The sequence below is a fragment of the Lissotriton helveticus genome, chromosome 5_1 (assembly GCF_964261635.1).
Source record: "Lissotriton helveticus chromosome 5_1, aLisHel1.1, whole genome shotgun sequence".
Classification (NCBI taxonomy): Eukaryota; Metazoa; Chordata; class Amphibia; order Caudata; family Salamandridae; genus Lissotriton; species Lissotriton helveticus.
Window position 1 is genome coordinate 1,770,550,265 of NC_136065.1, and position 14,971 is coordinate 1,770,565,235.

Here is a 14,971-nt window from a genome sequence, read left to right on the forward strand (position 1 = left end):
TGGTCATTGAGATTGTTTCTTATGCTCTAACTTTCGAGTTTGTTCTTATTGTGTGGTTGACTGACAGGCATGCAATTTTAGACTGGGGTGTTACCTAATACTTTTTTCGGAGTCCTTTTCTAACGCATTTATTGTGTTTGTTCCAGCTGGCGGGAAGTAGACATTAGCCCTATCAGTGGCGATCTGGAGGAAGACCATGAAGAGGTAATGCTTTTTTTCTTGGTTTTGAAATTGTGAATATTTTTACAAACCGATAACAGAAGAGTCTTGTTAAGAGCCAGAGTTGAGGCAACCATTTTGAAGCACTTCATTTCAATTGCGATCCCATGTTGTTCAGTGCTAGCTTGAGAGAATGCTGCTTATTTATCGTTTAATCTTTCCTATGTGCTTTGTTGCCCTTTCACTCTACATAACGTCTGTTTTCTAGTGTTTGCACTAAAATATTAAGAGCACTGCAAATGAAAAAAAATACTCTTAGAATCCTTTAGTATCCATGGCACTTATTCTTCACGGAATCGCTATTGATAATCATCGCACTGAATTGTCCTACCCAATCTTGGATCCTGGAGCACTTCAAAGAACATTTAATTTGTTTTCCAATAGGAAAGCCATATGTTAAAGTATAATAATTTAAAAGGATATGATGGCCAATTCCATTTATTTCCATTAATCATCTTGCTTCAGTCTCACACTTTTGAGACCGGAGACCTTCCGTTTTTTAGACCGCACTTTGGCTCCCATGCACGTGGAGAAATGGTGCGCATAACGACTCAGCTGGAATCATGATTATTAAGAAAGATATTGAGGGGAAAACTAGTAGGGCGTAGAGATTATTTCCAAAGCTTTTGTGAAGCTAAGCATGACTAAGGGCCTTGTGTAAGCGAGAGCTGCAATGCTTAATTTCCGTCTTATGGCGACCGCCTCTTATGGGGTTCTTAAACTATGCCTCTCATCTGCTGTGATATTTTTTGTGATTTTTTTTCTATTTTTTTTTCTTTTTTCAAAGATGTAGCTGATATGGGAGTCGCACTATTTCTATAAATACAGTACATTAATATTACTAGGTGCTTTTAACCTTTGGCTGGAGTTTGAGACTGTCGAAGTGTGCCCATTAAGCTCTTTAACCTTCAGACCCATGGTAAGGATAAACCATTAATCTCTTGCTCTTGGTTGAATGGAGACAGCCTTAAGACATCTATCCCGGGGTGGAGCCATAGTGAAGGCTCACCAGAGGATATCAAGTCCACAGTTCTGCAATTCGGTAATGCGGTTATCATGATTTTAGACTCATTAGTGCATAGGAAACCTACATTTCCTAAGAGAATTATTTCTGTGCCATTTTAGTCTCCAAAATTGACTGTTTCTAAATGTGACTGCAAAGTACTAGAAGGGAGCTGAAAGGAGGATTATTGATTTGAGGCAAAACAGCTGTATCTCGCTGAACTGAAGCTGTAGAAGGCCTCCTGTAAGTCTGCAAATCATCCAGTTCACCGATAACCACTCATGAGAAGGGTTCAATGTTTAAAACATCATGAACTGCTGCTTAAGTTTTCATGAGTCCATTTCCACCCTCTTTAAAGGCAAAAATATAAAATATTCATGGCGGTTTGATGAAATGTGGCTCCCCATCACCTTCATTGTCAGCTAAGCCCACAGAGAGATGGTGAAATATTGATAAGCCTTCCCAAGGCTTGCACACTCTGCTAGCCTTCCCAGCTTTCAGTTTAGAAGAGGTTATCCCTTACATGGGCATGATTCAATTTGTCTCCATTGTTTGACCCTTATCCTGCATGGATGTTTCATTTGGTGAGAGAGCTAGCTAGTAGCCCTTGACCTTATGCAATTGTGCAGTTACTCCCTTATATTAATAACTACTGCAGGCATTGAAGGAAGCACTGGTAGTTTCCTACTAAAAAGCCTACAGATGATGCCAAGGTGTCTCCTACCATTTCCAGGCCAGAGGATTGAAAAAGGGATGAATACCCAGCTATCTTCCTAAATTCAGTTCAGAAGTCTTTTGTACATTTTTCAAACTGGGATCAGACAATTAGACAGCACCAAGGCAGCTGTGCTAGTTGTCATTAATGACATTCACATGAGGTTAGACAGCCATCGTTGTGATTGTATTAGATCCAACTTCTGCCTTTGAACCATTTTGCATAACACTCTCTGAAAAGCTCAGCACTAAGATGGCTTTCATTGTTTTGGAGTAATAGATCGCAGTTAACGTTTGTGAAGCTGTTTGCGATTAGTGTCAAGATGCTAAGCTTTGTAGTCCCTCAAGGCTCAACCTTGAGTCCAACTCTCTAATATGTACATGACACTTCTACCTGAGCTCCTCATCCGGATGGGGTACCATTGGATTTATTTAAATCTAATGTACAGCTCTGGGTCCCATTGATTACCATGTATATTAACAGACACTAATGAATCGCTCAACATTTTACATTATGTTAAAAACAAATGTATATAGCATGTATACCCGTGGGTGTCTTGGAGCTTGCTGAGCGTTAGCACGCCCAGATTGGAGCCATTAGTTGTTGAACTGACACATTTTAACCTCCTTCCTGTTTGAGAGAAGGGGGAAATGGCTCTTAGATGTGGAGGTAGTGTTCCAGAGCCTGGCATTGCTGGTGTCAAAACTTAATCCTCAGTTCACTTTCTTGAATCTGGCAGTGGCGATAGTTCTGTCTGTAGCCGGAAGCAGACGTCGGTTAGGAGTGTACCCCTTAAGAAGGTCCAATAAGCATTCAGGACCTGCTTGATGTAGGGCCTTGCGAGCCACACAAAATGCCTGGAATTTAATTTGCCTGGGATCTGGGAGCCAGTGAAGCTCTCGAATTCTTGAGATGATCCAATGACATTTTGGGAGATTCAAAATCAAACTGGCTGCTGCATTTTGGACCAATTTGAGCTTTCTAATCCGTTTTCCCTGTAGATTCATTTACAGTCTATTGCATTAGTCCAATTTTGAGAGGCCTTATACTGTAATCACGATTTTTCTGGTCTTGCAGGGAATGAAAGGGAGGGTTTCTCATATCCTAAGTGTATGAAAGGAGGAGGAAACTACCTTAGATACTTGTGCTCCAAAGTTAAGCTCATCAAGAATGAAGCCCAGGTTTTTGGCTTTTGGCACAGGTAAAGGTGGCGGACCTAGAATTTCAGGCCACCAATATGGGGACCATACAGGGAGGAGGTTTCCGAACAGGATTCCCTCTGTTTTGCCAGAATTAAGTTTAAAACATTGCTCACTCATCCATGAACCAAAGATACATATGCAGTCATGGAGTCTTGATTAACCTGAAAAATCTTCATCATCTACTAACTGGGTGTCATCCGCATAGGAGGTGTGGTGCAGGTTGAAGCTTTTGACAAGGAATGCTAGTTCTGAGACATAAATGTTAAACCAGGTTGGGCTCAAGGAAGAGCATCATAGTCAGAGTTTGTCCTCTCTGAGAGGAAGGACGGGAGGAGGGAAAGGGCCTTATCATTGACTCCAATGGCATTCAAGCGGTGGACCAGAAGCTTATGGTCCACTGTACCGAATGCAGCAGATATGTCCAGCACAATAAGAGCAGCCGAACCCCTATTGTCCAATGCAGTTCTTATTTCTTCTATAGTTTTGATTAGGGCTGTTTTTGTGCTGTGCTCTGCTCTAAAACCAAACTGACTGGGGTCTAACTGATGGTTAGTGGTGTGAGGTTTTTTTTTCCCTCTATTTTGCCCTGAGTTCTGTAATACCTTTTCCAAACACCTAGGGCAAAATGACTTCTAGGCGCTTTTCCCAACTCTGATCATATTTTTCGGCCCACCTGCTGTCTCTTTCTGCACAGGTACCAACTAGGTAGCTCTTGTGCTTAATAACTCTCTCATTCAGAGGGGAATAAAGAACTGAGTAAACCTACAAATCCTAAATCTGCTGCTCTTTCCATCAGAGGCTTCTAGAACCTCTGTTACCCCAGATGCAACAACTGCAGTAAAGACTGCAATATCAATAGCAAAGGTGTAAATCCAGAGGCAAATGCCAATATGGGCATGGCAGAAGTTGCTGGTACACGTTTAGCAACATACTAGCATTGACGTCTTGCGTCCTCCCTCTGGTTGGGGTGTGGTGGGGGGGGGGGGTCTGGTTGGGGTGTGTGGGGGGGGGGAGGGGGCATTTCTAACTACCTCGAAGAGTGGAAGGAAATCTCAAAGAAAAATGACTACTGAATATTGTGCCAAATAACTGTTCATGTTTACAAGCCTGCCATTGGCAATACGTGGAAAAGTCACAGCAATTCCTTCTAAACAACCTTTAGTTGGAGACCTGCATTCTTGGTTCCATCTCCACAGACAGTATTTGGGATTTACTCAAGCTGCTTTCTATTAAGAAGAAAGGACCCCAAAATGAATATGGACCCATTTGAGATCTAAAAACGGTTAACAAAGGGAAAAGGAGATAATTTAAGAATGCTAACACTATCCACTCTAACCATAGTTCGTTGGCTATATGCTATTGATCGTTAGGTTGCTTATTACACATTCCTATTGCAAAGAAACATCAGAAGTTACGGGAGGTTCATTGTAGGAGACTAACATTACCAGAGTAAAGTTAGTCAATTGTCCGGACACTTACTTTTTTTCTTCTTTTGTTTTTCTTGATAAAAATGCTTGACAATGGCACATTGCCAGATATTGTAAATCTTCATATAGCTGTATCAGGACACTGCAGCCTCAGTATCACAGAATGATCTTTAGCATTTCCAGTTGATGGGCTATAGCATGTAGTCTATGCAATACCTGCGATCGGCGTTGGACACCCTAAATGCAAAAGTGTATCCTTCGGTGGAAAGGCTCTTTTCTATCCTTCAGAACAGTCGCAGTCTTCTGAAAACAGTCCACCTAATGGCAAGACAGATTTCTGGGTTCAATGGCATAATGCATATTCTGGATTGCACGTCCCCCTCTTTATCTGAAACTATTGCAGTAGTGCCTTGAAGATTAATAGTGCAAATACATGGACAGATGTGAGGAGAGACTCTCCCTGTCTCTTCTCATGCCCAGTCTCTTCATTGATGGTCCTGCCATTGATCATCTTTGTAACATACATATACTTCATCAGAATATGCAACTATCAGTCAGAAAAGCTTTGCTTACTATTATAGAAGTGCACATATGGAATTTCTGTAGATCCAAGGGATATGGTCCTACCAGGAGGGTTCCTATCACATTAAAGCTCCAAAGTTAATTCATTCTGCCTTCAAGACTAAATCTGTATCCTATAGGATATTGAACATCCCTAACGAGAGCTTATGGACCTTCTAAAAGTAGCGCAACGTCCATCCTCAAGAGCATTGTTTGTTCCAGTGAAGGAAAGATTTCGCATTTGACGTATTTAGAAAAACCTAATTGCTGCTTCCTGTCAAGAAGAAGCAGTTCTGCTAGGTCTTGTTTACCATGTCCCTTATTGTTCAAACGGGCATTATGAGGACTATGCACACCTTGAGCAAGCACAATCCAGAATACTGTCCCAAGAAGCACAGTTGATCTAGAAGTCCATCATAGCCAGAAACCAGAGGAGTGCTGCAGTTGACCTATTGCGCATCCAAACTGATAGTTAATTCTGCAACTGAGGCTCTCTTCCAGGGGATCCTCATCAATAATCCTATGCACTTAATTGTCCTGCTAACACATGGTGATCCCGGAGTGCACTTAAAATTATACATGTATGTGTATCTAACTTTATTCAACAATACACTGTGTGCTCGCCTGTGTTTTCATCCTAAAGGAAGGCCAAAAATGAGCACATTTAATTTTTATTTAAAAAAAAAAAGGGCAATTAGATCAAAATTAGTCATTGATAGAAAAGTGGCCATAGAAAATCTTTAACAAACCTTTTTTTATTTAAATGAAAGAATGCAACATTGTTAGCCAATAGAATGCAATGCAAAGTATAGGAGAGAAAACGGGCACTGTGCCTTTAAGAACCACACAATATATCCATGCACATCATCATATCCCCAGAGGTGACCGTCAGGTTATTTTTGAGAAAAATGGAGGATACTGTGTGAATAATTGCTCAAAACTGTAGTATTACTTCCCCGAAGAATTGGGAGGATTGCTTAGGACTTTGAGGATTTCTCTATAAGAGAACTAGAGTTACAGGTGAGCAATTTTTCCTTCTCCACCAGGGAATCCTCATCAACAGTCATAAGCATTGAATTGAACAGCAAGCCCATCCTATAAGTAAGCAGACAAGAAACACAGAACAGTGCTAGTAATCAAAAATTCCACTCAGGCGTCTGAATCTAGATAACAGTGTCCATTGAAAGTATGTACAGTCTGAGATGAGATGAAGTGTCGCATGCATTTTATGGTACTATGAAAAAACAATAACTTTGGTTGGTGGACTGAAAACTCACCCCACTAAGGCTAAATATTCTACCTATGTAGCAGCAGTGGGAATGGATCTGACTGCGATTGAGCCAGCGACAGATCCCTCTCCTTACTCTCACCCAGTGATGACTGTGGAGATGGATCGCTGCTGCATTGAAAATACATCTGGGAGAAGTCGAGATCAGAGGACTCCAGTCTCTGGCGGAAACTCAACTCCATACTGTTGGAGTTGAGGGCAGTCTTTGTGAAAGAGAGCTTTGGGTAGATTTGACTGTAGAGCAGATGCAAAGTTTGACTAGCCTCATTGGATCTTTATGTAATCAATTATTTTTATTTTTCCCCTTCCGCAGCATTTAATAGGGATCGGCTTGCTACTATCTTCAATTCTTAGGATTATTACTGGGTGTTTCATTGAAATCCGAAATAACCCACCCTCCTTCCCAGTGGAAGGAATAAAGGAAGCTGTTGGCTGCAGTAGTTTGTATCCCTGTTTAAAAAAAAAACTGGAGCAATTACCACTGAGACAGCATGATGGGATGCTTTAGGATTGAGTCCTTAGCCTTGATGGCTACATTGCCCTATCATTGTCCCTCATTTCCTGTACAATTGTTTGGTTGTGTTAAATTTTTTAGTTTTTTTGCCTTGTTTCCATTGTGGCTTTTCTAACTTTGAGTATTGCATTAAAAAAGAAAACTGGTTTGGTCCGTAGAATCTTTATATAGGCTACTAAATTATTTTACTTTAAATGAGAAGAAATGGCTTTTCTAACTAAGTGAAAACAATTTTTTCTATTTTGCAAAAGTGCTCCTGAATCCTGCAAGTTAGTGGGACAGTTCTGTGAATGATTTCAATGGGTTGGTCCCCTGAAATAGAACTAGGATTAAAGGAAAGTAACTATTGCTTATTGCAGATGTATCAATAAGATCCTTTACAAGGCAGTCTTTGGTGAATTTAGAAGATTTTCTGGAATCTTCAGCCGGTTTCACATTGATAAGGATATGAAACACCTTTACTTTTGACACCTGTGCTGTTTTGAGCTTGAAGTGAGGAGTATATCCTATTTGTTTTCCAGATTGAAGATCTGTCTGATGCTGCATTTTCTGCCCTCCATGCGAGGTGTGAAGAAATAGAACGGGCGAGGTGGGTGTCCACATCCAGCATGCCCCCTCAGAGACGAGGGAGCAGGTAAGGTCCTAGACCTTGTATAGTATGCCACAAATATTTGTTAATTCACCATATCACTCATTCACGGGTGACCCCCAAGAAGGTTGGAATTCAATCATGGGATGTTCATTAGTATTCGTTAACACTCAGTATCTCTTCTACATACAGTCAGTCTACCAGAGTAAGTGCATTTACATTATAGAAAAAAGTGCCTCTCGTAAAGTTATTATTTTATTTTTAATAGAACTAAGTATGTGATGATTTTTTTGGTGCCTAGGGCAGTGAGTATTTACTGGGAAGCATCTACAGCTGGTTCGGTCTTTACCCATGTCTTTCCAGGAAACCATATTTTATAAGCAATGTGTTTGGGATCTTGCCTCACAGAATGCATAGAGTAGTTGAGGTTTGTATCAGGAGGTGATAGAAGATTATACCATGATGCAGAAAATAGGTCTACCAACTATAGAGTGTGAAAACTGAATATGTAAGTAATCCTGCTGTAATGCCTTTATCCCAAATGTAGGTTTAGAGCATTATGCGCCATCCGTGTAATCCAGATTCGGATGTTGTGTATTATTCTTCCATCTGGTGTTATGGATCAGAAAAGCATTTGGAAAATATTCTTTGGGGTTGGACCTTAGATGGGCACTCTAATGTGCAAACTGTAAGACAACAGTGCTCCAAACCTTAATCGTACTGGTGCTATTTTTCACTGCCACCGCTAGATTTTTTATTCAAGTAGCAAAAAAAAGTCATTGGCACTGGAAGATAACATGGCATGTAGTAAAAAGGCTTGCAGAATAGAAACTAGCACTTCTGATGGATGCATCTATCTGCCAATTCCACATCTTTGAATACCCCAGACGCCAGTCTGGATCCAGTAAAATCTGATGGATACTTCTAACTGCGTATTCCTCACCTTGTGAATATTCCCCTGGCGTCTGGACAAATTCTAAAGCAGTGCTCTTGTGTGCAAGTAGGTCGCATCTTACGACTCCACACCAACTTCATTCTGCTTCGCAGATGGTGAATGGAGCCACATATAAGTGTAGCCCATGCGCACGGACGTCAATTCCCTTTTTACCTCACCTTCAGAGCTCTACTCCTTTAGTCTCTGACTAGTTGACGGTTCCCAGATAAACACGAAGGCCTTATCAGATTGTGAAGCTCAACATCTCAAAACACTGCACACCATTCCAACCTGAAGTCCAGAGCAAGGTGCTACCCTTACTTGTAGGGAAGTGCCCCTTTTTGCATGGCTGCCCCCCACTTTTTACCTGATGTTGATGCTCGTTTGACTAAGTGTGCCCTGGGTTCCTACTAACCAGGTACTCAGTGCCTATGTTCTTTCGCTAAAACTGTACTGTTGCACGCCCAATGGGAACTCTCTGGCCACATACAAGTCCCTTGTAGAAGGTACCAAGGGCCCTGTGACCATGGAAGACCTCTTAGGGCTGTAGCACATATTGTGCCACCCTTAGAGGCCACGTACCCGGGCACACACTGCCATTGCAGGCTGCGTGTTTTGGTGCAGAACAAAGTGAACTCTCGACATGGCACATATCCTTGTGTGCCATGCCCACAACCGACTGCCTATTGCATAGGACCCTCTAGCTGGGTGCACTATGCCACTAGTGAGGGTACAGGTGCATGAGCCCTGTGTCTCTGCAGTGTGTAATTCCATTCTTAGGCATTGTAAGCGCAGTAAAGCCATAAAGAGTATATGCTGCACCATAATGGCTTTACTGAAAACTGTAAAGTCTGATACCAAACATCTCAGCACATTAAACCCACACTGATGCCAGTGTGGGATTTAATGCAAAATACACTCAAAGGGCATTTTAGAGATGCTCCCTGCAAAACGACCTAACTCTATTGTCCTGGCTGAGTGGCTGCTCTTCAGCTTCCACCATCACACATTTCTGGACCCCCTGGATCGAGAGCCGCCTGCTCTCCAGGTCCTGAAAACAAAGCACATCCTGGGCAGAGGTGCCAAGCCTACTCCCCTAGGATGGGCAGAGTCCACAAAGGGGAAACTTCAAAGGCTTGCGCCTTTGTGAGCTGACCCAGCAATTTGCCGCTCCCAGCAACTGGCCCCCACTACTTCTGACCCCTACACTGGTTGGGAGAATCGGTGGGGAAACCATGATTGGAGCTTCCAGAAGATCTTCATGCTCGAGCCTGCCATATTCATTCCGACCGGAGCATTCCCATTAAAACCAACAGGGCTTCCAACATAGATTCAGCACCTGACCGCCGCTGTGCATGCACCTTGTGTGCGAACTTGGATCCCTCCTTGCCATAAGCTAAGCCCAGGAGCGTTGTTCCCACATCCAATTGAAGTCCCCGTAAGCAGACACCAACTAAAAGGGACCCTCTTTGGATAACATTGGACATCAGCACTCTGCCGCCCTAGTGCCGCTGAGGGTGCTCTTTGAGTGCATCTTTGACCCTGGGGGAACCCTAACTCTAACCCCAGAAACCCAACTCCCACAATCAAGTACTTAACCTTTAAACAGATAACTTCATGTTCGAGGCATATGAGCTGTAGATCATATGCTGTGCATAGATCACCATCTCGGGTTGGGTCCGGATGTTTGCACTTTGGTGTTCTTCGAAGAAGTCTTTCCAGTCACAAGGTAGTAACTCCTCCTTTCGGTGATAGTGCGCGTGGGCCTCGACTCCATTGTTAGATTGTTGTTTGTTTGTTTTTGCCACCATCCGGTTTGGATGTGAATTGTTGAGCTCCAGTTTGGCACTGTTTCTTCGGGCCCCCTTCGACGAGCAATCAACTACCCTCGGCGGTATTGCTTATCTATCGCATTTCGCATTCTCCGCGTATTGTTTACATTAGAAAACTTACGATCAGAACATCCGTTGGGACTACCCGCACAGGGATCGGTAGCAGTCGATGGAACGGACTCCATTTAAGTTCTGTCCAGGGTGTTGCGCTAAGTTTCCGTGCACCGACTTGCACAAAGAGTGCAACCTTTGTCTATCGCCAGAACACGACAAGGACTGCGACGCGTGTCACCGTTTCAATCGAAGAAAACGCTCCGTGACAGTCAGGCTCGATGTCACGAAATGTACCAGCAAAGTGGCTCCACTCCGGATCTCCTCAGAGACGAGTCAGAACACGAAGAATCGCAAGTGCAGGAAGCAGAAATGGAGGAGGAACACATCTCCGTGTCTGAAGCAGACTCAGAAGCCGAAGACCTCACACCGGGACAACAGATTGTGAGTAAAGAGACTTCCTTCCCCTCTCCATAAAAAGGCGCCGGTCCCTCCTCTGTCTTCAGGCCAAGGTCGGCACAGAGAAAAGGTTTCAAGCCCCCACCTTGGAGCTCGGCGTCGAAACATAAACAGCTTTCTGGCTCAGTCTACTCGTCGCCATGCCGGTGCCGACCCAAAATCCTTCGAGTTTCCATTCCACCGGTTTACAAACCTAAATCCTCTGAGCCGAAAACTTCAGAACCCGAAACACCAAAACCGGCGTCTGAAGAAAGTACTTCAAATAAATAGCCTCGGATCGATATTCCATCTTTGGATCTGAAACAGAAGGAGATTGTGATTAAGAAACTGGACAAATTCATGCCAAACTTCCTGGGAAAAGGAAGATGGGCTTACAAGAAGACTACCATGTTCCTCTAAAAAGGAAAAATGTGGGTACGGATCCTTCTCCACCTTCTTCAACCATTGATCCAAATGTACTTATTACACCTACACATTCTCCTCCACCAGCATCACCTGACCCACAGAATACAGGGGATGGGGATATAGATGAGTACACACCACAGGATACTGAACCATGGAATAAATATAATGCTGACCCTGAACCAGATAATGATCCCGACCTATATTCATCCAGACCCTCTCCTCCAGACGATAATATTGGATATATTGAGCTTGTTAACAGAGCTGCACAAATGGAGTAGAGCTTCATAAAGAGACTTTAGAAGGGGATTTATTGTTTGACACACTAAGTTCATATCAAAGGGCTACACAGACGTTACCAATGTCAAAAGGTATACTTAAACATACCGACGACCTCTTTAAGGACCCTGTAAGAACTAGAATCATCACGTCTGGGTAGAGAAAAAGTACAAATCGGCACCTAATGACCCTGTATACATCAAAGGTCAGTTACCTTTGGAAAATCTGGTAGTTTCCAACGCTCGTGAGAGAGCAAATTCGCAAACAGGGGAATCCCCTCCTCCTGATAGTCCAAATTAATTGAGGCTTCAGGCAAAAGGGTAGTGTCACAAGCAGCAAAGCATTGGTGTATTGCCAATGCTCAAGCACTTCGGGCAAGGTATGACAGAGCTCATTATGATGAGCTCGAAAAGCTCATTGAATTTCTTCCTGATGATCATACGTCAAGAACTATTGCCCTGATTCAAGAGGGTAAATGAATGACTAATACCTCTGTCAAGTGTGCTCTAGGTCAGGCAGACACAGCAGCTCGGGCAGTAAACACTAATGTACTGCTCCGTAGACATGCTTGGTTAAGAATTTCAGGATTCAATCCTGAGGTACAAGCCTCTATTCTTAACCAACCCTTTGACAAAGAACACCTCTTTGATACAGCTGTCGATACATCACTGGAAAAAATGGAAAAGGATACTAATGTTGCTTAGGCAATGGGGGCCTTACAATCACCTTCCAACAGAGGGTTCTTTTGTCGCTCATTTTACAGGGACGGCTCCAAAAATGTGGCTACAGACAATGCCTCCTCCTCTTACAAGGGCAACAATCAGTCACCATCTTCAAGAGGTTATTTTAAAGGTTGATCTAAAGGAAACAAAGGCAAGGTAAGAGGCAGAGGTAACAACAACACACTTCCCCTGCGAAGCCAAAAACGTGACTTCCTTTCCATACCTCTGACCATTCCACTCCTGTCGAGCAATGTCTTTCCCAATTTCTACCCATTTGGAGTAAGATTACATCAGAGAAATGGGTTCTACAAATGATCCAATCTGGTTATTGCCTGGAGCTTAAAAGCACTCCACCGAACATTACTCCAAGGTCACAACTCGCATCACAAGAACATCTCACCCTTCTAAAGAAAGAGGTTCTCTTTGTTGCAGAAAGGTGCAGTAGAACTAGTTCCTTTACCATACCAGGGAGCAAAGGTGTACTCAAGACATCGGCTATCAGAGCGCTTTACATGAGCACCAGTTTCGTTACATGAGGACACATTAATTTTTGTTAGGCACGGTGAGATTAAGTGATTTGCCCAGAATCACAGGATGTTGAGTCATTGCCGACACTCTACCCCGGTTCCCCAGCTTTAAGGTCGACCGCTGTAGCTATAAGGCTACATCCTCTCCCAAAAAGGACGTCTCTCTCAGGCGTATATTAGACCTCAGAGAACTAAATCTATGCATTCAGTTGGATCATTTTCATATGGTAACACTCCCAACAAGTGCTGCGCCTTCACAAGGCGACTTTCTCTTCACTCTGGATATAAAGAACACTTACTTTCATATTCCAATACACCCTGCGCACCTCAAATACCACAGGTTTGTGGTAGCTGGTCAGCACCATCAATTCAAAGTACTCTAATTCGGAGTAACAACCGCACCCAGGGTTTTCTTAAAATGCTTGGCAGTAGTCGCAGTCCATCTAAGAAGGCAACATATTCAGGTCTTCCCATACTTGTGCGAGCTGACCTTTATGAGCCAGTTGTCTACGCCACACACACAAAACAGTGCAATTGCTCAACGAACTGGGATTCACAGTAAATCTGTCCAAATCCTATCTCCAACCTTCCACATCTCAAGCATTTCTAGGAGCTATTATAAACACACAAAAAGCTCCAGCATACCCAACTCCAACCAGAATTCGGAATATACCAACGCTGTTTTTTTCTCCTCATTCGCCTCCAACCACAGCTAACATAAAATCCATAGGCTGCCGCTGCTACTCCAAAAGGAGAGGTAGGCCCCACCGTTGATCTTGCCCCTCAGCGCTACCAGCAGCATACCCACTTCATCTTAGTTACTGCCCTCTCGTTGTTACAGAGGGTGGTTTTACTCCCTTCAGGGCTGAACCAAGGCTAGTGTCGCTTGACTTCACAAGCTCAGACGCTGCCCAAGAGCTTCCTCGAGGCTTAATCAATGGATACAAAAGAAAGAGAAAAAATAGAGGGACACATTCAGACTGCTGACTTCGTAGTTTTTTCCAAATGATCTTTTTCTTTGAATTTTTCAACCGCATCAGATCCATTTTAGAGATTTTATATAAGGAAGACAGCCACTCCGAATATGTGGGAGATGTTACTTCAGCCCATCTCTTGCAAATTTCACGTCTGGCCAGAAGCATTGCATAAAATTAAAAGTCTCTATCTGGGCCACTGATCTCCCTCCAGATGCCAAAAATAATAGTTTCAAGGGAGATATGAATCATGATTGATGTTAATGAGACTTCAATATTCCTCCAGAATTCCTCTGAAGAAGGACAAGCCCAGAACATGTGAGTATCTGGAGCACTCTCCAAATTAAATTTTTTACACTCGGCCGGGAGGCCCTTGGACATTTTAGAAAGCCTAGCCGGGGAGAAATAAGTCCTGTGTGTTGTAAAATAGTGGTTTCTCCTCAACCATGCTGGCTTTACGGTCGAGAAAAGGATGTTATATGAAGCTAGCCACAGGGACTCACAATCTGTATCCGGAATAACCTCCCCCCATAGTTGGTCGGCCAGCTTGAATTCCCCATCTATGGCCTCTTCAATTGCCCGATAATAAAAGGATATTTCTTTCTTCCCTACTGGTTTATTAACTAGATGATCTTCCAGGGCATCCCCTTGCCCTAATGAAATCTTCAGATTCTGAGACCAACTCACTAGCTGCAGATATTTAAATCTTGACATACCTTCCACCAACTTATCATTTAGAGTTGCCCAGGGCAATAGCAATCCCCCGACCGCAAGATCCCCCTCATACTTCTACTCCAGATATTTTTAAAGGGGCTGCCAACTGATCTTTTAAACAACTAGGGGTTCCCGGACCGTCCCACATAGGTGCAAGCCTCGAATAGTATTCCAGACCAATTAGCTGTTTTATCTTTGCCCAATTTTGGGCCAAACCACTAAGGACCTTCAGTCTGACTTTCTTTAAAAAAAAGTTTGTCCCCATATTTAAACATAAAACCTTCTTGAGGAAGCCCCAGTTGTTCTAACATGGCCAGAAACATTTTACCTCTACCTGATAAATCGGGGGGTTTTAGCAGCATTCTGGAATATGTCAACTGAAAGGCCCAAGCATAATATTGAATATCTGGAAGAGCCAGACCTCCTTTTTCCCTCTTCCGTCTCGGCTTCTTCCATGATATTCTCACTGACTCGGATGCCCAAACAAAAGAATTAATGGATTTCTGCATTTTATCGATTAATATTTTATCAAAATACAAAGGAATAGTATTGCAAAGGA

At 43.0% G+C, this 14,971-nt stretch overlaps 1 protein-coding gene across 5 annotated transcripts in view; it reads left to right on the forward strand.

Moving 5' to 3' along the window:
- KANSL1 (KAT8 regulatory NSL complex subunit 1) overlaps positions 1-14,971 on the forward strand; it is a 1,096,983-nt gene that overhangs the window by 984,053 nt on the left and 97,959 nt on the right. For 4 of the 5 annotated variants that reach the window (XM_078645034.1, XM_078645035.1, XM_078645037.1 and 1 more), the window contains 2 exons: positions 147-204; positions 7,451-7,563. In XM_078645034.1, coding sequence (XP_078501160.1) covers positions 147-204; positions 7,451-7,563 — 171 coding nt within the window. The remainder of the gene's footprint in view (positions 1-146; positions 205-7,450; positions 7,564-14,971) is intronic. The other variant, XM_078645038.1, reaches the window with a different exon arrangement.